The sequence below is a fragment of the Helicoverpa zea genome, chromosome 25 (assembly GCF_022581195.2).
Source record: "Helicoverpa zea isolate HzStark_Cry1AcR chromosome 25, ilHelZeax1.1, whole genome shotgun sequence".
NCBI classification, from domain to species: Eukaryota; Metazoa; Arthropoda; class Insecta; order Lepidoptera; family Noctuidae; genus Helicoverpa; species Helicoverpa zea.
This window is the reverse complement of record NC_061476.1, coordinates 5040660-5064206: the sequence shown is the minus strand read 5'-3', so window position 1 is coordinate 5064206 and position 23547 is coordinate 5040660. Positions and strand designations below refer to the sequence as shown.

The 23547-nt window shown below is 36.8% G+C and overlaps 2 protein-coding genes across 3 annotated transcripts in view; both read right to left on the bottom strand.

The window, feature by feature from the left end:
* Positions 1–23547, bottom strand: part of LOC124642762 — a 662223-nt gene that overhangs the window by 244955 nt on the left and 393721 nt on the right. The window lies entirely within an intron of this gene.
* LOC124642765 lies at positions 9863–11878 on the bottom strand. Its single transcript, XM_047181402.1, has 2 exons — positions 11743–11878; positions 9863–11299 (listed from the first exon to the last, which is right to left on the bottom strand). The coding sequence occupies exon 2, from the start codon at positions 11282–11284 to the stop codon at positions 9950–9952; it is 1335 nt and encodes a 444-aa protein (XP_047037358.1). The 5' UTR covers positions 11285–11299; positions 11743–11878; the 3' UTR covers positions 9863–9949.

Here is a 23547-nt window from a genome sequence, read left to right as displayed (position 1 = left end):
ATAAGGCTGCATTTTCATTTATTATTATATTTTTATATTACTATTTTAATATATTTTAATGACTCTGGTTTTTATGGGGACTGCACCCATCGGGAACGAAAATTCATCATCATGCCATCTTCGGCCATCTACACCTATGCCTATATAAATTCTGATACGTTTTACCTTGAACATTATAAATCAAGTTACTTTTGCGGTCATAATATTAGTAACAAATCTCCAAAAGTCCACAGAGATTTCTATAAAGTCCAAGAACACAGACAAAATTCCTCAATTTAAGCATAAACTGAATATAGCGAAATCGAAAATCCCAACCGTATGTTTCCATTGCCACCTCATTTTGAAACCTGTCCATCCAGCCTTGACATGTAGCATTCTGATATCTCTCTTTAATGAAGCTTAGAAGATATATAAGGACAAAGATAAGTTAGCTAGACGTACTAATGTTATTACACTCATAATCGTGTCAGACTAACACATGGAAAACAAAATGATAAGTGGAGATGCCATAACGCAAATTTTCTAAGAAAGTAGATTTTCGGAGGACGAGGACCGTTATTGTCATCACCCTTATACGCCTTCTTTGGAACCCATCAATTTTTGTAAAACCAAAAATCAGGGTTAGATGTCTCAAGAAACCCAAACGACTCTTTAGTTCACTCGTAACTGATTGTTTTGTTCACGCCCATCGTACGTATCTGACCTAGAAGAAGGCGTCTGACCTACCTGTATTATGGCCTCTTAGCTCATCTTTCTTACTCCGTGTGTCAGTCTAATATAAGAAACGATAATTTATCTCCTAGAAATATTTATGAATCTCATTTGCTACGGATATAATTATATGTTGAAAATATTTCAATTTAATTAACACTCCACAGCCAATTAGTTACATTTTTTACTGGAGTTAATAATTCTGATGAGATTTGATCTGAAATTATTATACCTACAACATATCAAAATACTCATCTGAATTGATAAACTCATGTCTGTTTAAGACTAAAATATATTTATTAACGAAATTAAAAATCACAGATTTTTGCGAGCGTTTTTTATGTCATCGATATAGCACATAAGTCATGAGACATCATATCGCATACAAAATCCTATATCAAAAAATCTTCCTTCACTCCATTAAGACCCTACGTGTCCACACGACATTTGAAAGGCATGTTTACGCTATAAAAATCAAGGGCCCCATAGCAGTAGGCTGTCACATCACATCCTTGAAGCATCCCAGTTTCCAGTTGATTTGGCAGAGGCGTTTAGCACAGTCATTCACTAATGGACATCCTACGGAGGGGAGGTAGAAACGTGACCGCTTCAAAAGGGGATCTGAAGGTTTTAAAAAAAGTGCCGATTTACGATCAGATAGGCACTGATTTTGTTCGAAACTAGGCCAGATTTTTAGGCAAGATGTCTGAGTTTTGGAGATTACTTTGGGAATTAAGAGATTTTCTTTTCTAAACGGAGAGTTACCTTCAGTATATTAAATGAAGCCACCTTTATTTGTGCGAAAACGTTTATAACCGTAGATATAGAATAATTTTCGTGTCTTATAGAACATGGACGTTAATATAACTTCCAATAAAAGCCTACCGCAAATTAGCGTCTTCGTAAATATCGTCAATTGCTATACAGCCTTATGAAATACTGGCGTACTTGGCAAGACCAAGTTATTTCGAACAAAAATAATTAGCCTAACATTTTCCGAATTGGGGTCAACGTTCAGCTTCCAGTCTAACCAGATGTGGTTTAATAAAGGAAAATAATATACCAGCTGACTTAGTATATTATCAAAGGCTTACTGAAAATGCTGAGCTAAAATTATTCTGTGGTACTATTTAATGAATGCCTCATTAGTTTTTATTTGTCGTCTTTGTGGGACGCATTTTGGAAAGTTAGAGGATAGGGAGAATCGGGAAATGAATAAAGAGAGGAATGGGATTCGTCGAGCTGTGGACTCCGTAATATCGGACACGTAAGGAAAGTGTGCGAGAAACCTAGGATTATCAGTGCACGGCAATAGGCTAATATGATGATGAAGAAAAAGATAATAAAGTTTTTGTCAACTCTAGTGCTTATATGATTATGATTGTGCTAAAAAACTGACGGGACAAACTAACGAATTTAAATTGTACATTACCATCCGCCTGCTTAAATGACAGACACAGCAAATTATGTTGTTAGAGATATTTATGTAAGTACCTAATCACATTTCTTTCAAGTAAATATAAATAGACATGAAAAGACTTTGGCTATCTTAAAAATATTGCAAAACAAAAACGAGTTTTGAATTTTTGCTTGTTTGAAAGACTTCTTTGCAAGAGTATACTTTTTTAACTAAAAGAAAAGACTGCCGGCAGAATTATAAACTAAAAAAGGCTTGTAATTAAAAACTTAATCTAACAACCAGGTAAGTTCATTCGCATATTTTAACTAAGTGCACCTTTTTAGATGCCACGTTACTTGTTTGTTAACAAAACAGTAAGGGGAAACTTTTAGGTAACTTTGAACCTCTTTGGAAAGTCCAGTTAAAATAACTATGGTGTTGTTAAGTTAAAACAAAGATAATGAGTTTATTATACGGCAAAGTTTGTAGCTGTTTCTTTTTTGGTTTTAGTATTTTTTGTAAGGTGAGCTCAATATTTATACATAGTTATAATAGGAACATTATTTAAGTAGGTGTCGTAGTGGTCTAGTGTGTAAAGAACCAACCTCTCAAGTACGAGGGCGCGGGTTCGATTCCAGGTCAGGCAAGTACCAATGCAACTTTTCTAAGTTTGTATGTACTTTCTAAGTATATCTTAGACACCAATGACTGTGTTTCGGATGGCACGTTAAACTGTAGGTCCCGGCTGTCAACATCCTTGGCAGTCGTTACGGGTAGTCAGAAGCCAGTAAGTCTGACATCAGTCTAACCAAATGGTATTGGGTTGCCCGGGTAACTGGGTTGAGGGGGTCAGATAGGGCAGTCGCTCTTTGTAAAGCACTGGTACTCAGCTGCATCCGGTTAGACTGGAAGCCGACCCCAACATAGTTGGGAAAAAAGGCTCAGAGGATGTATTTAAGTAGGTACCTACATATATGTTTCGTCAAATTAATAAAAATTATTACTTGAAATTTAATCACAATCGAAAAATTAAGTGAAGTCAGGAGCAAAAGTCATCCAAAATGATCATTTACTAATAGGGTATTTTAGTCTAGATGAGAAAAAAATTAAAAGTGTATTACAATGATTGTTTAGAGGAAAAGCAATCGGGAAATGTTAGTTTCACTTCGTAAGGTACATAAATATATTTTTTATTGCAGTTTAAAGTTTTTAGGTTTTTTTATCTGTCTTTGAACACTACGAAATGTCGCCGCCATGCTAATGACGTCATTACGGTAGTCAACAACTTTTAACCAAGTGTTTCTCATATTTATATCCACTGGTACTTGAATCCATAATTTGTCTGGTGTTTTTACACTAGTGTTCTCACATTCAGAAACAACACACCAACGATACGGAGCATAATTACTCATTATTAAAATTTTCAATACATATCAAAATATGTATTACTGACAGCTGTAGTTTGTTTTCTTACGTAATGACGTCATGACCAAAAAACAATCATGGCGTCCGTTGTGTGCCGCGTTTTCGCGAAATACGCGCGAAATTTGAAATTATGATAAAACAATTAATTTATATTCGTACATAACGTGAGAAAAAAAAATATTTTTAATTTTTTAGAGATATATTAAGACTAAAGAATTTATTTAAGATATATTTCAAAAATGCATGTAATACCCTATTCTCTATTCATAACTACTGCAATAAAAAATAAATTTATTTGGTTGGTTGCCCTTATTACCCTATCAGTACAATAAAATACTCCCTCCCGCGACTTTACCAAACATGTATTAACAATTATTACAGACAATCCGAATTACAGTTAATTCTAACCATATTTACTATGTGTCATAAAAACTTTGATACTTCAATAACGTCACAGCTAATTTCAACCTTATATAAAGTAAGTTAAAGTTCAAAATCGTCTAACAGCTTTACATGAAATATTTCAGTTGGGAACAACGTCGTTTGCCGTTGACGTGGCTCTTATTTTCCAGAGCATAAGGTTGAAAATTGATTGTCTTTTGGTGTCCATGTTTTGTATGGATTAATAGGATAAGTTGTGAAGTCAAATCACGTAGCAATAATGATCGTGAGATTGTCTAACACTGTAGCTGGAATGCTTATTATTTATTGTGGCAACACTGGACTTAAACATCATGTATATTTTAACATTCATAAGCGAATCTTGTGGATATGCGAATTTCAATAACCTATCTGGTGTATTGTTTATTTGAGAAAACATAAGCCTCTACCTACAGTCAAATATCCCTATCTCTAGTAATGAAATCAATAGATACTTAGATTAGTTATGGAAATCCACACACAGATTATGTTATAGTTAGCAAGAGGAACTAAAATATTTGTTCTTATGGAGCATACAATTCGCTATACATAATTAAGTCGATTGGGTATCTAAAATAGACTATAGACAGATTTTTTTATAGCTTAAAACTCATCATTTAAATTCCATTAAAACTAATAACAACTGCATTCACCAAACTACACAACTAAAAAAAAAACGAAAAAACAAAAGTTGGAAAGCGCGAACCGAAGGGAAAAAGAAATAAAAATAAAATAAAACCCGTATACATAATGAATGTTGAGGTGAATCAAACCCAAATGTATTCTTTTGATATTTAAATGTTCCACTAATGAAATGATCCCGAGGGATTGGCTGGATCGTACGGAAAATCCGATTCTCGAACTTTTTGAAAAGTTCGTTTTTTTGCGGTTATGCCGTTTTGTTATGTGGGAGTGATTAATAGAATAACTTTTTGTGTGTCGTGGACGGGACCCAAAATTAACCTATAGTTCGGCCGCTCAGAGAATGCGTTTCTGACACATCGCGATTGAACTGACGACGTAACTTTGTAATGGCGTTGCAGTACGATAAAAATATTTTTGCTGGTTGTTTATCGTTTTAACAATTGTTGAGCATTAAAACAACATTATTATATCAATAATAATCAATGAATGTTGTAATTTTGTGCCAAATTGAGTGTCAAATAACTTGGTAAACAATATTTTTCTAAATCTATACTGCGCTATTACAAGGTTATGTCAGCGCTTTATATTTGTAGTGCTGTGCTAAAAATAACAGGCAAGTATCGTAATCTGTTCTGGTTGATGGTTCTTATACAGTTATACTTATAATATAAAATAATACTTTTTGTTTTTCTTTTTAAGAATTTGAAAATAATGGACTATAGGATAACTTTTATGAAATATAAAAATAAAAGTATGATCAAACTGAACGCGCGAAAGAAAGTAGCATTTTTATATTTAGGTTGAAATTGGTAACCCCAAATGGCATCATGGGCCGTCATTTTGTGACGCTAAATAGTCGTTTGTTGTCGTTTCGTGCGCTAAGACTAAGTGCCCTGCCTCATTAGGACGCCAATGACGACGTCGCCGGCTACGTATCCAAGCAGTTAGTATTGAAATGTATGGAACGTCGCAACGTCGCCAAATTGGAGGCGTGGCCACGAGCTACAGTTCCCTATGTGGCTTCTGGCTACCGTGGCAACTTGGCGACGCGACGTGGCCACAGTAGCCACTATAATGTACACGGTAAAGCGCACCTCCCTCACACAGTCGCCAATGTGGTCGCCAATTAGCTTGCAATTTCTTGAGCGACGACGTAAACAATTGACTGTCGAGACGCCATGGCCACTCGACTTGGCGACATTTGGATGCCAGAAGTAGCCAGACCTGTGCCGCTTGCGACGTCGCCATGGCGTCCCAGTGAGGTAGAGCTCTAAAAACCTGATTTTGGAAGGTTTTGACCGAGATATCAGGATTGATTCTGTTATTGATAATACCTAATATAATTATACACGTAGGCGAAGATGATGATGAAGACACCACCTCCTCAAGCGAATCGGAGTCTGATTAATATTCTGTACGCACATTCAATTCAATGTACTTACTTTATTGCATAGAAATACAGATTGTAACTTTGTAACAAAGAATAAATAAAACGATTTTATTATATGAATATTACCTTTTTTTGGTTTCCACTTAAATAACTAAAATATAAATTTTAAATGATTCCGCCAATTTAAAACGAAAATAATCTTAAAATAATGCGGCGGTTTATTTTGGGGGAACGGTAACGAACTCAGTGTTATGTTGTGCCCATCACTAGTCCTGACTAACTGATAGGTGTCAGGAACGCATTCTCTGAACGGCCGAACTTATAATTAGTTATATAGACAAAGGAATGAAATGCAATCAAATTATTTGCAAACGACAACTTATTTGATATCTCTAGGCAAGTATATTTTGGACTAAATAAATTAAAATTTATTACACTTGGGAGCAATTATTCTGGGTCAGCATCTAACAAAAGTTTTATTACCAAAACTGCGATGCCAACTTTATGTAATGCCGGTTACAATATAATAATCAAATTAGCCTATTTTTAATTACTTAATTAATGGCTGGTAATTAATTGTACACGGCTCAGAGTCAATTTATACAACTTTTCGAAAGATACACCTTGATCAGACTAATTGAAAATACATCGAAAACCTACCCTTTTCAAAATTATCTGACAGCAAAACTGATATTTATCCGAATACAACGTAAATTGATACAAAAAATACCAAATCATTTCCAAATAACCTGTTAGTAGAAAAAAAATTATAATTGAAAAAATATACTTCGAAAATACCCGGAATAATGACAATATTTCCTTTTATATACCCATTATAATATGTAATTTATATTCAGCTACATAATATGTATAACAAAGTACGCATTTTCGTCCTAAGGGAATCATTATATTTTGTGGTATCTGTTATATTTTAGGAGAGGAAAACACGCAACCTCTTTGTGAATACCTTTATGTATCTATAACTAGCAATGTCCTGAGGGTTTACATACCATACAACTAATACTATAAATGAAAGTTAGTACCTAGTTTTTACCTACACAATGTCGACTGCCTTTGTTATTTTTTTTTTTTTGGCCTTGCAGTGTAATTCGTTCACGTACATAAACGAAAAATAATGTTTTTTTCTGTAAACAAATAAATTCTAGAAAATTTCTCAGAATTCCGGCCGTGACATAACTTTGCGTGCTTTTTAAAATAAAAAACAAAACAAATATTTTTTTTATTTATTCTACCATCGCCTTTGTTTATGTATGCGGAAATATTCAAAGTTACTAATTAAACTCGAACAAAAAACACTCCTCATTTCACAGGTTTTTCCAATTTTTTTTTCAAAAAAAATCAATTCAACATGATGTCTTTTTGATCACTTATTTCACATGACAGGACAATACATGTATTGTTTTTTTGTTCCTTCATAATATTTGTTACAATTCAAAATCGAGTTTCTCATAGTAATGCCTTAAAAACAGTAAAGAGAGCAATTTTTACTGGCTGCTCATAGGAACACGTTTTCCAATTAAAACTGAATTAAAAACCAAACGAAGTGCTGTTTGTTCCTACTGTATCTAGTCACGAAATTAATTTCATTGTTTACTTTGACTTCTTGCAACTTGACACTAAAACATTCTTTTGTTATAGAAATAATTGGTACCTTCTGTTCATCAATATTTGTATGAGGAATGGGAAGTGTTTTCTGAATTGAGTGTTTTGAACGAATGCAAAGTTAATAGGAACTTAAGCACCTCTTTGTTTTAATAAAGTTTCTTTTAATGTATGGCCGATGGGACAGAAAAGTTCTCAAGTGGGGATCATGACCTGGAAGACGCAGCGTAGGCAGGGCCCCCACAAGATGGACGGACGATCTGGCCAAGGTTGCAAGGAGCTAGTGGATGCCGTTTGCCGAAGATCGAGCAAAATGGTAAACCTTGGAGGAGGCCTTTGTCCAGCAGTGGGAGTCTTTCGGCTGACACGACTATGTTCATTTACTATGATAATTTTTTAAGAGTAGGTATTATAGTACCTAAGTATTATAGTCTCAGAGGTATACCTTTTAGTAGATTTGTTATAAATATACCTATGTACGTTGCAACCTCGGTGTATTATTGTCACGTAAACTCGGCCTTACCTGTAACAAAAAAAAAAGTGTGACGTTAAAAAACAAACACAGAAACATTTGAATTTAGAACCTCCACATTTTTGGGAAGTCGGTTAATAATATTCTAAAATAAATTATTCAACTTATAACTGACTAACCAACCTATAACTGAATAGGTACATTAACATGCATAATTGCGCATACCTACACGCAAAAATTCACACCGGTGCAAAAGATTCTAACATTCCGTACATTTTTCCATAATACACCAGTAAAGCTTTTCATGAAAGACTCCAAATTGAATACGACAGAACGTTGAAAACTGAAAATTTATGAAAAAATATGTAACCGGGTGCGGCAAACATGACACATTTGCATATAACACGTTATATTAAAAGCTTTGGGCATGAAATATCTACCCACGTACTTGTACCTACAAATATGTGTATATGTCAAGTAATACCAAACGAAAACACGAGGTTAAGCTGCAGTGACCGCGTTCAGTATAAGGATGAGTGATCTACTTTTTTTAATGACGTCAAAAATCATCAAATAACCCCTCCCGCTTTGGGTTAGTAGGGGTGAGGGAGTGTCAGAGTCTTACTGACTAAAAACCGTCTTGTTCCGTCGTAGGCCTTTTATGTACCAGGGCCGCGGTATCTCTTTCGAACAATCCCGCAGCCCCGGCAGGGTCGGTGATCTACTGAATTCTTCGTACTCAATGTGTAATCTAACCGCGCTTCGACTAAGTGAGTGAGTACTACAAAATTAAACGTTAAAATTCTTTATAATTTTCTACTAACATAGCATGCTTCGATTCCCGGGAAGTGTAGTTTTGTGGGATATTAAATTAAGTATGTAGTTTTATCGAGACTGCTTAACACTCTTGAAAATACTTTTGCTATACATACTTACGTACCAACATAGAATTGATAGGTTGCAATTGTGTAATTAGTGCCATAGGCACATTTTTTTTCTTTTTTTACCTACAGCTTGGACGAATTTTAGGCTTTCCTATTAACTTTTATGCAAGACTTGTGTACCTATAACCAATTCATTTCATACAACACATTAAATGTGGATTCCTATTCCTACAGTAAAACTATAAAGCCAATCCTTTCAACAGAACTGCAAGTTACACAAAACGATTATCACTACAACTATCGCATTGATAAGATGACCATTTGGCCCGAAGGAACACCTGGGCTCGTATTATGACGCATTGAAGTGACTCAGATGAAAGAGATGAAGCTAGGGAAACGTATTGCGACGTCCTTTTCTTTCAATCGAATTTGGATCACGAGTAAATCGTCGTTATATTGTTTCTAGTTTGTGCTGAGCTGTTAAGCTTTGATATCTATACTATAATATTATAAAGAGGAAAACTTTGTTTGTTTGGTTGTAATGGATAAACTCAAAAACTACTGGACCGATTTTAAATATTCTTTCACCATTAGAAAGCTATATTATCTGCGAGTAACATAGGCTATATTTTATCCCGGTAAGGGCAGTAGCTCCCACGGGACGCGGGTGAAACCGCGGGAAAATGTATGCATTTATAAATATTTATGTAAGGTAATAGGTAGTATATCAGTTGTGTTAGCACCCATAACACTAGTTAATCAATAGCTTACCGTGGGGCTAACTGATCGTGTGTGAAAGATGTCACGATATTTTATTCTTTTTGTTTTGGAACAACTTTGTTACAACATTTAGGAAAACAGGTTTGAGAAAAAGACTTGAAATAAAACAAGTATTGAATGCAATTTAAAATGTTTAATAAAGAAAAAAATCAGAGCAAGTAGAACAATAACCATTTTCAAATGAAGACGTTATTGACCATTCACGGAGCAGTTGAAGGACCCGGTTTAACCGACTCTTCAATTACAGAAGTGGCTTCCACTTCATATGTTTGTACACCCTGGGACGCATCATATACAAAATTTCCATAATAATCACTGTCGAACGCATTTTCTTCACATTCTTCTAAATCTTTATTATCTACAGAACCACTTCTCAAATTTTCCATAAGCTTCTCAATTATCAATTCCAATTTTTGATCTTCATTGTAAATATTATTCTCAATTGTCGCCATTTTTCGGTCTGCATCTAACCAAAAGTCTTCATTCAAATTCATATGAGCCACCAAAGTTGACTGAGAAGGTTGTAAATAGTTCTGAAGATAGAAATCGTTTAGGGTATCACTGAAGTATTTTGTCTCAGCCAGTTCAGGAGGTCGAAGAACCACATCATGGCCAGCTGTCTTCAAAAATTCACAGAATCTGTACTTGGGTTTGCAGTGCACTTTATATTTTTGAACTAGAGCAAATAATTCTTGTCGGTGCATTGTAGCATCGCAAGGAATATCGTTAGCTTGTAACCACTGGATCATTTCATCTTTATGACTATGCGCAGTGGGTAACTTGTAGTGGTTTAACTGTTCTATCTCCATTGCTGCTCTATTCGATGTTTCTATTACAATTACCGATTTCGGCGGTATTAAATGAAATTTGTTCAGAAGCCAATGTTCCATGCGTAGCCCTTTTGGTGGTAAGTATATATCGATCATTCCTACCTGCGGAGATGCAACAAGGATCCTGTCTGAGTCAAAGAAGTATGAAAGTGTTCGCTCTAAATGCACTATCACTCTATTTGCAGCTCTGTATTCTTTCATCTGTTGCAAGTATTTCATCCTGTTGTAAAACTGATCGGTTTTTTCAAGGAGTATATATCTATTGACTTTAGGTAGTCGTTTCCACATGAAGCCTAAATTGACCAAGTCTTCATCAAGACACTGATATCCTTCCCGGTACAGATTACAGTTAAGATTCCTTACTTCTTCCATCAGTGATTGTTTCGTCGGGACCTGTAGTCTGTTCACGTATTGGTTAAATATTATCCTCCTCATTTTCAGGAACGATAGACGAGGTGTCATGTTGTCATTCTTCATATTATTATGCTTGCACCAATAGGAAAATGGTTTACTTGATTTATTTTTCTTTTTTGGTAGTATGTCATCTATAATTGTCTGTTTGACTCCAGTGTATAAACTAACTAGCTTGGATAATTCCTCCGGTTCTTTGGAAGAAACGGCAGGTGTTTTATAAATCCTTTGTGCAATATTCCTTGCAATCCGTAGTTTATCACATATTTTATTTGTTTCTTCCTCGGATAACATGTTGAATAGTTAACTCTGAAAAGAAAGAGATTTTAAATGTTTTTGTTTTACACTAAAACAAAAATCTTAGCATAGGTTAACTACTTAACTAACCCCCGTCAGAAACACGTGTACCCGGGTACCATGCACCCGGATAAAAATTAGGTACTTACTTAAATATCATTTTTATCCGGGTTCATAGCGGTCCCTGATACAAAATATAGTCTATATGTTACTCGGGAATAGTGTAGCTTTCAAAGAGTGAAATATTTTTCAAAAGTTTTAGTAATTCTTCACAATATAAATACAGAGACTATATTTTATCCCGGTACCGAGAGTAGCCACGGAAAACGATTCTATTCTAGTTACACAAACTTAGCAAGCAAAATAGGTACCACTACTAAGCACCAGCAAACCGGTTAGATCTAGTTTTAAAGCGTACACGATTGCATATAAAAAACAAAAAATATAACACTTACCTCAATGAGTTATTACAAATCTTCCTTAAAAGTTTCTTTCTGATAGTTATTACACAAAATAAAGCATTAAAAGTAGTGTTTTTGAACAAATAAACTGCTCAAAAATCTGACGTGCGTCTCCCTGCGAAACACGTAGGCAACTGAGGGGACGGACGAAGTGAGGCGGGGACGAGGCAGCGCGCGCGGTGCGAGGGGAGAGGGGTGCGTCACGTTTCGTTTTAAGCGCGTGTTGATTCTCACTATTTACTTAAGTATATGAATAAAATTAAAAAAAAATAACTCTAGAAATGCCTTAGTAAAGATAGGTAAGTATTAACTATTACGTTCCCTTATCAATCTTATCAGTAACGTAAGTAATCGAATCTAAAGTTAGCAGTTTAGCATCTCAAATAGGCGAACTTCGGGTTAACCTACCAACAAATCATACATAATACATAGGTGTATAAGTTACCTACCTATAAAATTAAAATAATTTCTAAATTGCTATATCAAAATAGTCTATATCAAAATGTCGTGGTGGCCTAGTGGGTAAAGGACCAACCTCTCAAGTATGAGGGCGCGGGTTCGATCTCAGGTCAGGCAAGTACCAATGCAACTTTTCTAAGTTTGTATGTACTTTCTAAGTATATCTTAGACACCATTGACTGTGTTTCGGATGGCACGTTAAACTGTAGGTCCCGGCTGTCATTGAACATCCTTGGCAGTCGTTACGGGTAGTCAGAAGCCAGTAAGTCTGACACCAGTCTAACCAAGGGGTATCGGGTTGCCAGGGTAACTGGGTTGAGGAGGTCAGATAGGCAGTCGCTTTTTGTAAAGCACTGGTACTCAGCTGAATCCGGTTAGACTGGAAGCCGACCCCAACATGATTGGGAAAAAGGCTCGGAGGATGCTATATCAAAATCCATTTATTGTACTACTGGTAAAAAGGGTTATTTTAATAACTATTGAATGAAATGAGTTTATCTTTAACACCATAATTATTTTAATACCTACGTATGTTATTTTTACTAACTTTTGTTAACTGCCTCGTTGGTCTAGTTGTCGCAAGTGTGGCTGCTGAGCACGAGGTCTCGGGTTCGATTCCCGAGTCGGGCCGAAATCGCTTTGTGGGTTTTAGAAGACTTTCACAAAGCAGCCCGAAGCCTGGAAGTTGGTGATTGATTCACCCGTGCATCGGAGAGCACGTAAATGTCGGTCCTGCGCCTGATCTCTTTCCGGTCGTGTCGGATTCCCGTCCCATCGGGCTATGAGAGTGAAGGAATAGGGAGTGCACCTGTGTCTGCGCAAATGCTTGTGCACTATAATATGTCCTGCGCAGTTGGCTAATCTCCTTACATGAGAACAGCCGCCGTAGCCGATAATCGGCTAGGAGGACATCATCATCATCATCATCATGTTATTTTTAGAACTGGCCCGCGCCTCGTTCTTGATTAACCGAATTCGCGACTCACGAAGGCAAATTAATAATAACAAGAAATACCTAGCTATCTACAAATTTCATTTTTCATAATGTAACACATGTTTTTTTATTTTTATATGTAAATAAATAAATATTACCTACCTATCTTTGCTTTCCTGTGGTTTCTCCCGCGTCTCGGCAAAAATTCTTCCTGTACGTACCCGGATAAAATACACACATCAAAAGTGTCTAGGGATCAACATATATTTTTGCAATAACTTTTCTCCTGATTGATATTAATTAAAATTTTCTTTAAGGATTCATCAAATAAAGTGTTTTCGTTTGTCACAGTAACGATAAACCAAGTCACCTTTGCACTAATAAAGAAATTTGCCATTTTCCTAATAAAGGGATTTTTGACATTTGAAACACTAACACAAAAGTTCGAAAAAAAAGACTGAAATAACAGTTTTCTTTAAAAGTTTATTGGGTAACTTAAACAATTAATAATCCGTGTTTCTACCGCGAACACTAACAACACAAGAACATCGGTTTGGCATACTCAAAATGAGTTCATCCAAATCACGATGTGGAATGGCCGCCCATGTTCGTTGCAACAACAAAAAAAGGTCTTCTTGCGACTGGATACCCTCCATATTCGGCAGAGCTCTTCTCTGTAGCATATCCCATGCATGCTCAATCGGGTTCAAGTCTGGCGACTGAGCAGGCCAGGGCAGGACATTGATGTTAGCTGCCGCGAGAGTCTGTCTTACAACTCTTGCGGTGTGCGGTCGTGCATTATCATGCATTAACTGAAATAAGGGACCGATTTGCACTTGTAGAGGAACGATGACGTCTGATACAATCGTCTCAGCATAAATTTGAGCGTTGAGGTTGCTTCTGATCCAAATCAACTCAGTTCTTCCGCCGATCCAAATACCCGCCCATACCATGATGGTTCCACCACTATAAGGATGGACTTCCTGGCAGGATTTTAATCGCTGTTGGCGTCCAGGGGTTCTCCAGTGTCGTATACGTCTTGTATCCGGTCTCATACCAAAACGAGACTCATCAGAAAAGCACACGAAACGCCATTGTTCTTCTGCCCAATTTCTGTGTTCAAGAGCCCATTGATATCGAATCCTACGATTGTGCATTGCTATAGGTGGTACCCGTAGCGGTCTTCGGGAATGAAGGTTCACTTCATGCAAGCGGTTTCTGACTGTTTGGTCGCTAATTAAGTTCCCTGAAGAGTGATGAAGCCTCACGGCTAACATCATGGCGGTTATTGTTGGAGCTCTTCGAGTTAAGATTTGAATGTATCGGTCTTGTCTCCGTGTGGTGCAGCGATACCGTCCTCCATGGCGCTCAGCTACGGTACCAGTGCTTCGGTAACGTGTCCAAAGTCGACTGATAACACTCTGACTTGTATTCAGAGCTAAAGCCACAGTACGTTGCCGGGAACCAGCTTCTATCATTCCCACGGCTCTGAGCATTTCTTCCCTGCTTAAATGACGTCGCCGCTCCATAATAACGTTGGTTTTAATCAGTAGTAGGGAAACAGTAGCACTAATAATGTCTTCAATGCGTTGTATGTGTTTATAGGGAAAATATTGACAGCTGATTTTCATCTTTTACTCGAATTTGATTCACAGTTCCTGATTCAAATTATGAAATGCACCAAAAAGGATCCATATAAATTTATAAAATCATAAATTTATTACAAAGCCACATCTCAATCTCAAGAAATCCGCATAAAAATGCTTGATCCCTAGACACTTTTGATGTGTGTATAATCCATGTTACTCGGGAATATTGTGGCTTTCCAACAGTGAAATAGTTTTTTTTTAAATCAGCTGAGCAGTTTCGGAGCCTTTGATGTACAAACAAACACAAAAAATCCTTTTTTTTTCATGTTAGTGTATAGATAAGATCAACCTAATATGGCCCATTTATATTCCCTTTTAATCAAACAGGCCACGACGGGTAGTCAAGGACTAACTTATATCCTACCCACTAGGGTGGGTTACCCTCATCAAAAATGAAACACACGGGGAACGTCTCCCAAACTATATAAGTTACTGTCTAATTGAAACTGTTTGGTCACTTTGTTACCATCGAAAAGGACAGTTAATTATTTACTTAGTAAGTAATTAAATGATTTCTGGGTATACGTTTTTCAGGAAGTTTTCGGGTTTCGGAATAATTGATTGCTATGAATCGTTTTTCTGTTAAGAAAGTATGACCATCAAAAAGTCAGTAGGTATGTCTGTGGCATCATATCTCTTACACAGATGTGTTTTACCTGGTGTTCCATGTGTATTGTTCAATCATGTTTCAATAATAATCAGTTCAGTCGTATTTATGTTTTGTTTATTAAGCTATTTTGTCAACAGTCTAGTAACGATCTCATTAACTACAAGACGTATACGTTGGGCTACAGAGCATAGTATTTTTAAAGTCTGTTAAAACATAGTAGATTCATAATTTTGTTAAGGTTGTATGTAACAGGATACGACAATGCCGGTTTTCTGACCTATTTTAAAAATAAAACAAAAGATACATAAGAATAAAAGTTTATTTCCTAGCATTTCAAATCAAGACCCAAGTTTAAGTCAGGATTAAAGTTTGCAATTAAGTACTAGAACATACTGAAATAAGCAACTTAGTATAAAAAATATAACAAGTAAGTATTAAGTTAAAAAGTTATTCTGAATCTGAATCACTTGATGGCAAATCGGAATCATACGCCAGATTATTCGGCGGACACATTTGCATCGCCTTTTCTACATTATCTATCTCAGCATCAACAGCTCTATCCTTCTCCAAAATCAATTCTTCCTCATCAGCGACAGACTGGAAAAATCTGTCAAATTCTTCAAGATCTTCACTTAAAGTTTCAATAACATCGTCGATCAATACTTCTATGCTGGAAATCGAATCTCTCTTCGATTTCGATTGCGTTATTAAAGTTGGCATATTAATTCGCAATTGATCTATATAGTACGCGGCTGGTGTCAATTTATTAATGCAATCAGGTATCCGCAACACTGTATGTCCGTGTGCTTTCAACAAATCATCAACTGCATAGTATTTCTTATTAACATCAGTATAATTTTCTACAAGCTCATATAGCAAATGCTTTGATATCTCAGGATCATAGGGCACGTTGAAATAATTGAGCCAATCACAGATTTCCTTCTTATTACTGTATATAGTTGGTGCTCTTACTAATTCCTCGCAGTGGTGCTTATTATTATTAAGAACAATCACGCTAGGTTCCCGTAAAGACTTCATCAATACATTTTTGATCCATGTCATAAAAAATTGTTCGTGATAAGAACCTTTAACGTATTCATGGCATTGCAAACCGTCATTCGATACAGTATAAATCATTCTAACCAGAGACTCATCAGAACGAAGCTTTTCCTGCTTCAAAGTCAAAATATTACATTTTTTATCTAAAACAGTTTCTTCAATAAAATAAATAGGTCGCTTTTCTTTTCTAAGTGATTGAATATGTTTTAAATAACAATACCTTTCGTAAATAACTTCAGGTTTTTCTGTTACTACGAACGAACCTTCTGAAATTTGTTTCCACATGAATCCATTTTTTAGAAGGTATTTTCTGAACTCTGCTATATCCATATACTTAGGTAATTTGTCCTCTAAGCTTATAAACAACTCGTAGGTCGAGGGCATCACTTTTTCTTCTAAATAAAAGATCACCAATCGATTGTAAACGGCAGAGCGATCAATTTGTATAGCTTTTACATGTATTTCCTCATCCCCACTTAACGTTGCCAGTGCGTTCGTGACGTTTGGGTTGAGTCCAGTTAGCTCGAAAACCTTTGGTCTAAAACCTGGATCATCTTCACTTAACTTCTTTGCGACACGCCGTATTATGTTCAACTTCTCTGGACGGCTTTCTGGCTTGAAAGGCAGGATGACACCACCAAGCGTAGGATCATCCATCTTGTATTAAAGTACTGTAGGCACAGAATAAAGTTCACTACAGAGACGTGTGTTAATGCCGGAACACGCGGCGCTACTGATTGCTTCGGAGGCAATGCGCGACTGCGCGAGACCGTGTGAGTGAACGAGACGGCAACATATCGCGTCGTCCGTTACTCAAATATTACGATAACATTACACAATGATGGTGCGTTCTCACAAATTGTGGTTAAAAAATATTTCCAAAGAGTATAAAAATGTGAGTATGAGTAGCTATGTGCTATTAACCCTAAATAGGATTGCCTGTTAAAAAGTTTAATAAACTACATACAGTCTACTTTCACCTACCCATCTTATGATGACTTAATATTTACTGATACAAAGTAAAATAAAATTGTATAAAGTCCACACAAAATTATCATTTCCTGTTTGTTTGTTAAGAAATATTGTTCAAAGCCATACTGCCCGAGGCAAGCAAATGGTTCGCATTTGTTAAATGTAATAAGAGCTATGAGATAATAGATTATAGATTACTCAATTAATAATCGCACTGCCTCTAGCCAGATGAGAAGCAACGGCGTAAAAATACACAAACAATTTATCTTTGTTTACATAGGTAAAATATTTTTATCAATATGACAAAGATAATCTGCCTACAGACCCTTTTTCACTATCAACTGGTGATGGTGATAAGTTCACTAATTCACAACCATGATAAACATAGCTAAATATTCATATTTTTTTATTGAGTATTTAAATGTATCCGTCTATCCTGTATTATTGTATGTAAATATATTTTTCACGAGTACTTTGAAAGTTAAATCATCATATAAAATTCTATCTCTAAAAATAATTTTTATTCTTGAAAAAAAAAAAACAGGGCTTAATAAAACCGATCATAAATCGTTTCTTTTTAATATTTCAAATCACACATCTGTCACAATTTGTTTGACAGATCATTAGAGGCGGCCATTTATTTAGTTTTCAACGTTAAATAAATTGGGACTAGGTTTTTTGTCTTCATAATAAACCAATATGTAGTCAGTCATCTTTAAGTCTGAGCATTATGTGTTATTTTTAGCAAATAATTAACATAAATCATGTGATTAAGCAAGATTCCGTGGTTCCACTCCAATATATATTTGTTTGCTAAGTTATCCTTGTAGTTTAATATTGACAACGAATATCCTTTAAAATACTATTTACGTAATTAATTACATATTTGAATATACTACTTAGTATATCTACAGTACAATACACCATTAACTGCTTGTACCTACTATGACGCTGATTATAAAACAATTGAAATTCAATTGTCTCGCGTAGGTACATCTGTGCATATAGCGGGTTAATAAGATCACATCTAATAACCTATGTAAATAATTTTATATTGTCCATACCATACATCAATTATTAAACAACAATTTGTCAATAAAATTAGTTGTTGTCAAAAAGTCCTCACACTAATTTAGCACACGATGTTCACGGCCGTGACCCGTGAGCGGGGAAAGGGGCGCGGGGGGAGTACACTCGCGTAGAGCTTCGTGCGCTCGCGAACCGGTCAACAGGCGTTCGGGGACGTTCGGGTAACTTCGGCTCATCCGATCATTGCCGAACGTTGCGCTTGCTTCGGTTTATCAAACAACAGGTTTTTTTTCTCCGTAGATTTTTTTTTGGTAGAGTATAAAATTTAATACTTTTATTTAGTTCCTATTACCTACTTGTACCCCAATACCTACCTAATTATAATGCTTTTTATGTACCTAGCTAGATAGGTTTGTACTTACGTCATTTAATTTAGTTTTACGTATTCTTTTATTTATTTAAGTTAATAAAATTAAAATGAATTATCGTAATAAGGAGATATATGCGTCCTACCTACCTATTTTTAGGTAGTTTACCTTTCTAGGTACAAGTTTACTTACTTTCCTAAATGAACCCAAACCCAAGTTTTGCTGCTTGCGGTAGAAAGAAACGGATTGAGTATTACTTATTTTTTAATCGCGTACTTAGACCTCGTATTCCTTTATAAAGGATACCTGATTCTATTATTGCAACAATGCTAACACAGAACAATTTTATTTCAAGCTTAGCTTACACCTTTTGTATACCAGAAGATAACAAATCCACATTCTACCACTCTAATTTCAACTGTATTACTATACATTTAAGGTGCAATTTTCTTTGTAAAAAAATCTGATGCGTGATTTCAGATTGTGGTTCAGAGGCCTGTAGTTCGCGGTTTTTAATTAACAGGAGGCAGAAGATTGTGTATCGGTTCGATTCCCGGTTAATGTAAAGCACAATCGATCGACTGGACTTGGTAACGTGGCGTTGTTTTAATTAGTACTTGAATAATGTACTGCGGATGCGATTTTGCGATTTGCGACTGTTCGACTTAATGGTCAAGTTTGTTTAAGTCGTGTTTAGATAATAATTAAAAGTGCTTTGTTTAATATTCGTGGAACGACAGGTGAATTTCTAGCTACGAGTAGCTTATACGAAACGAATAACTAGTTAACCATGTATCTTTTTTATTAGAAAGGTATAATATTATGTCTAAGATACGCAGATATCTACATTATCATACCTAAGTATGTAATTATGTTGGTATATCTAATTCTAATTAACTGCCTCGTTGGTCTAGCTGTCGCAAGTGCGGCTGCTAAGCACGAGGTCTCGGGTTCGATTCCCGAGTCGGGCCGAAATCGCCTTGTGGGTTTTAGAAGACTTTCACAAAGCAGCCCGGAGCCTGGAAGCTGGTGATTGATACACCCGTGCATCGGAGAGCACGTAAATGTCGGTCCTGCGCCTGATCTCTCTCCGGTCGTGTCGGATTACCGTCCCATCGGGCTATGAGAGTTAAGGAATAGTGAGTGCACCTGTGTCTGCGCAAATGCTCGTGCACTATAATATGTCCTGCGTAGTTGGCTAATCTCCTTACATGAGAACAGCCGCCGTAGCCGATAATCGGCTAGGAGGACATCATCATCATCATCATATCTAATTCTCGCCAAAAAGGGGGCTGCCTATCTGACCTCCTCAACCCAAGTTACCCGGGCAACCCAACACCCTTAGGTAAGACTGGTTGTCAGACTTACTGGCTTCTAAATATCAAGCTTGCCTATACTATGTATATTCAAGTCATGCCGTAATCTTTTCCTCATACCTCAAATACTTCGTATATTTAAGCAGAAACATTCATTTTTTCTTGGATTACTATGTAAATCAGTAAATACCGAGATTTTTATCGCCACGTGTCAATATTACATTATATATGCCACATGGCGATATTAACTATATAAATCTTGGTTAGTCTCACAGTTATTAAATGGGTGGGGGTTGAGTATTGTGACCAACATTCTTGAAGTTTGCGAGACTTTTCCCGCAAATAATTATTTGTTTAATAATATAAAATAACAGTTTCCTGTGAATTTCTTTGATTCTGTTCTGTTTTATTCTTGTGATTCTGTGAGAAATGTTTTCAAAATAAATAATTATAAAAGATAACACGCGATTTTACACATACGAAGAAAAAATCGAACATAAATAATCATTATTTTGCTTCGTTTCTTGACACAGTTATGAAATATTCTGCGGTGAGAGCTAATTAAGTGGGTAGTCCAATGGTATTAATTAATAACAACAAGAGTTTCCTCTCACTCAATGCGGAAACAAACATAACAAATGTAGAAAGTATATGTATTTATAGTTGTTTGCTAATTTATGAGAGAATCAACTATGACCTGCCGTAATATTCAGGACAAGTCCTATATAACAGAAAAGTGTCTAAAACTGTACAGGAAAAAATAATATTTCCCCCCAGAGAAGCAGAAGCAGGCGGCTAATTTTTTTACTATCCATGATTGTGTGTAATAACACAAAATACAATACCTAATTAAAAATCACTATCAGGAACATTATAAGATTATCCCTTGGTCACCCTAGTCATAAGAATATTTTTCTTAGGGGAGGCTAGGCCCGTTGCTGAGAATGTGGATTTAACTTCGAATTTCCATGATAATGCCATTCCATGTGATCTTAAGATGGCATTTTAAATAATATGTTACTCATATGATTTAATTGATGACTGGTCATAAAGGGGGGTAAGTTATAGTCATATGAGTTTTGGTTAGCCCAACTATTTACCCTCTTTTATGTGTATGGGCAATTTAGATATGGAAAATGTATTACTTGTATTTTGGTATTCTCACAGTTAATGCGTAGATAGTTTACCATTTAATGTGAATTTTTACATCAACTAAGTAATGCTAAAATAAAATAAAAACGGTCACCGACGACATCTTTTAAGGGTACCTACATAATAATATATTTCGAGGTTTAGTCCTCGAGAAATGTACCGTTATTAGATTATTTACTTTTTTGGGTTTCAGAACAATAAAAATGAACCCTCCTTTTCTTCAGTCGGGTAAAAATTCCCAAGCACAAATTAATCGATCCTAAAAACATTTTCGCCCTCAATGTCCTCCAGGGATTGGCTCAAGGATCCCTAATTTGTAAGTTAATCACGACAGGAGCCATCCAACTGGGACTTCATATTAACTAACGAGGCGTGCCTTCAACTTGCAAGGTAACTCATTTATTACGGCACTAATTTCTCAAGTAAATAAGTCTTGGTATTATGAGAATTTTTCTCGTATTTAACACTCGACGGGACAACATCATCACCTGCCTAGCCTTTTCTCAAATCTGTTGGGGTTGGCTTCCAGTCTAACTAGCTAGACGAAGCTGAGTACCAGTGTTTTAGAAAGAGCGACTGCCCATCTGACCTCCTCAACCCAGTTATACGGGCAACCCAATAACACTAGGTAAGGCTAGGCAGGCCTTTGACTACCTGGCTGCCTCTCGATGCATCTGGTGCAGGTGCTGTCCGGGCATGGCTGCTTCGGATCGTATCTGCACCGGATTAGGAGGGAGGAGACTCCAAAGTGCTACCATTGCGAAGCCGAGGTGGACACGGCAGAGCACACCCTCGAGGTGTGCCCATTGTGAGCTGAACCCCACCACATCCTGGTGGCAGTGGTCGGGGATGACCTCTCGCTCCCCAGCGTGATTGGTGCCATGCTGGGAAGTGAGGAGACATGGGACGCGGTAGCCTCCTTCTGTGAGGACGTCATGTCACAGAAGGAGGCGGCAGAGCGCATGCGGGAGAACGACCCTCTCGCGGCGCCGCACCGCAGACGAAGAAGGGGTGGAAGACTGCGACCACAACGCCCGTCCCCATCCGCCCCGGGGGGTGATCAGCGGGCGACAGGCGCTTGTAATACAGGCGCGGGGGTGCCACCGCCTGCATTACAAGGATCGCCCCTTGTGCTCCGGCCATCATAGGGAACCCTCCCCACTGGGGGGGAGGCATGAGGGGCCTGCCGTGAGGCGAGTAATCGCCGGTGGGGGACTGGAAGCCATAGATTCCCAGACCCCCTCCACTCAGGCGAGGTCGGAGTGCTGCCTTTTTAGTGGGTATACCGGGAACGTCTGTAACGGGGAGCCCCACACACCCCTCTCCCGTCCCCCGACGGGAAGGGCATGCGTAATAGCATTTTTTACCCAGCGACAAAAAAAAAGGCCTTTGACTACCCGTAACGACAAAGATGGGACTACATGCGCTAGGAATGCTAGGATATAAAGTAGCTTATCTTTTCTCCAGCCTATTTATTACTCAAACTCGTCACTATCTATTTACCAAATCCTACTTATATTATAAATGTGAATGTTTGTGAGAATGTATGGATTTATGTTTGTTATTCAATCACGCAAAAACGGTTCGACCGATTTGATTGAAATTTGGTATGTAGATAGGTGATACCCTGGATTAACACATAGGCTACTTTTTATCAACACACCACGCGGGCGAAGCCGCTGGCGGAAGCTAGTTTTATTTAAATCAGTTCAGTAGTTTTGGCATAAAAGGTGAGACAGAGTTACTTACGCATTTACGATACAAGTAACGTAACATAACTTGGTAACTATATGAAACACTGATAGATTCATCATCTACATATACAATGATAGGTACTAACGTGTATGTATGTATGTCCCTATGCGATTGCCTGTTGGGCTGTACGGAACCCAGTTAGCCGCATTTAGTGGGCTCTCAGACGTCATCTCAATATGGATCTGCCCACAAGCAATTTCCTTTGTATTTTAGAATCTTGTCTTCGTATTGTCATCGTACTATGTGCATACAATGGGAATAAATTTTACAATCAAGTCAGTCTATGTGATATTCTGTTTTAAAAAGCATTAAGTGATTCATTAAGTTCCTCATCTTTAAATAAAGTGACGTGATTTTGTGCTGTAATACTCATACCTGTGACTTCCAGTCTATGCAAATCAACCCAGTTAGGTACTCTGACACTTCTTAGTAAAACTGATTTACGTACTTTCTGGATTCTACCGACGAATTATGACTGCCAACGATGTTCAAATGG